Below are 1,710 nucleotides of genomic sequence, written 5' to 3'. Positions count from 1 at the left end.
TGGTGAAATAAAAGGCTGAAAGACAGACGCCGAGCTGGGCTGACTGCTGCTGGACTAGGCAGTGATATCAGCTGCTGCAGGGGACCTGGATGATGATTGGCTGTTAGCAAAGTTGACGACTGGCTAGTCCTGATCATAAGTAATGTAATCAGGACAAATACTCGAGTACAGCTGAACATATTTATGACTCTGGATGCTCTAAATTGCAAAAATACCAACTCGATGTCGCTTTAACTGATGTAATTTCTTGTAGGTAGTTTAATCAGGTGAAACACTTTGTAACTTTGGTTTTAAAAGATACTATATGAATAAAGTCATTATTATTTTAGGGAGTAAACGATGCACGTTTGCATTAGATTACTCTAGATACTAAAATCTCACTGAGATGAATATTTCCTTAGCAAGAGAGACCTGAGAACAGATTATATATTTACAACACAACATGTTTACAACAAGACAATTCACTCACATTCAGACACGAGTTGTATCAGAGAGTGGAACTATAATTTCCTATAATATCGATAAAGATCCTCTATTTGCCCACTGGATCATCATGGTGAGGAGAATATAAACAGGTAAGACGTGGAAGTTACCTGTTTATGCCTTGTGTCGGTCTTTGTGTTGAATATTTCTTTCTAAACTCTGATTTAAAGATTGCAAGTGCATCGCACTGAAGTTCTTCGTCAGTTTGTGGTTGTATAGCTTAACAATGTTGTTTTGCAGCAGACACTCAGGAGTCGGATGTCGGTGTTCTCCACCCATGGGAGTTAACACTGACACACACTGTCAGTGAAGTGGTGTCAGAACAGATAATTTGCCTGTAGGCGTGCACACTAAACTCACAGTATCTGATGTCAGGTCCGCCGGGTCCAGGGACATCTTAGCCACAGCCCGGGTAGAGTCCTTACCGACCAGGGCGTTGTACGGTGCATCTTTTCCGTAAAACTCTGCAGGAGGTAAAATAAAGAATGAGTTTGAGATAGTGACACGAACGCAACATCAGAATCAGTTCATCCTGGTCTGGGTTTAGACTTTGGACTCGTAGGACAGCTTTCTGCAGGCATCAAAGTGTAAATCCTGCTTTTATTTCACAGTTTTGTTTGAATTGGTCATTTCTGACTTCATTCCAGGTGTGTTTTTACCTTTTCCCTTAGTGACATCAAACACCACTCCTTTTACTGCCATATAAATCGGCTGCCCCTCCTAAGACAATGAGGCAGAAAGAGATAAATCGTTATCACACACAATCCCACAGAGAGACACAAAAACACACACCCTACATTATGGGCAAATAAAGTTTACCTGGCTGCCGTCGTATCTCCTCAGCTCCTCCTCGGTGAACAGCCGGACAGGTTTGGTGGGTGCTTTGTATTTTAATTTAACGTCTTCTTCCGCTAAAGTCGCAGAAAGGACGAAGAGAAGGACGCAGGTCCGCGTGGTTGCCATGGCAGGATGTTTGTTACAGACACTTCCCGATGCTGCGTTTAAGGCCGTCGGAAATATTAGAGCTAGTGATTCGAGCGGGAAACTACTTGTTTTCTATCAGCCTGATTTACGTTTAAATAAGTAGTTTGACATTTTAGGAAATATTCTTATCGTCATATGATAAGATTAATACCATTCAGGTAACGTGGGTTGTCTTAAATATATCTAGCCTGACTCAGTCCAAAGGTAACAAAAAAAAAACACCTACCAGCCCGCCTAAAACTA

At 41.6% G+C, this 1,710-nt stretch overlaps 1 protein-coding gene across 1 annotated transcript; it reads right to left on the bottom strand.

Annotated features, from left to right (window-relative positions):
- Nucleotides 1-771: 771 nt before the first annotated feature.
- LOC113745452 (neudesin-like) lies at nt 772-1,641 on the bottom strand. Its single transcript, XM_027276994.1, has 3 exons — nt 1,303-1,641; nt 1,143-1,203; nt 772-947 (listed from the first exon to the last, which is right to left on the bottom strand). Exons 1-3 carry the CDS (start codon nt 1,444-1,446, stop codon nt 787-789), a joined length of 366 nt encoding a protein of 121 aa, XP_027132795.1. The 5' UTR covers nt 1,447-1,641; the 3' UTR covers nt 772-786.
- Between the last annotated feature and the right edge of the window lie 69 nt (nt 1,642-1,710).

The sequence above is a fragment of the Larimichthys crocea genome, unplaced genomic scaffold (genome assembly GCF_000972845.2).
Source record: "Larimichthys crocea isolate SSNF unplaced genomic scaffold, L_crocea_2.0 scaffold7734, whole genome shotgun sequence".
NCBI lineage: Eukaryota > Metazoa > Chordata > Actinopteri > Sciaenidae > Larimichthys > Larimichthys crocea.
This window is presented reverse-complemented; position numbering and strand designations above follow the sequence as displayed.

What these genes read in the sequence shown, in the direction of transcription:
- LOC113745452 (XM_027276994.1), bottom strand. Translation starts at nt 1,446, where the DNA reads ATGGCAACCACGCGGACCTGCGTCCTTCTCTTCGTCCTTTCTGCGACT. An exon ending in GGAGATACGACGGCAGCCAG is followed by an intron (nt 1,204 to 1,302) that starts GTAAACTTTATT and finishes TCATTGTCTTAG; the next exon opens with GAGGGGCAGCCGATTTATAT. An exon ending in TGATGTCACTAAGGGAAAAG is followed by an intron (nt 948 to 1,142) that starts GTAAAAACACAC and finishes TACCTCCTGCAG; the next exon opens with AGTTTTACGGAAAAGATGCA.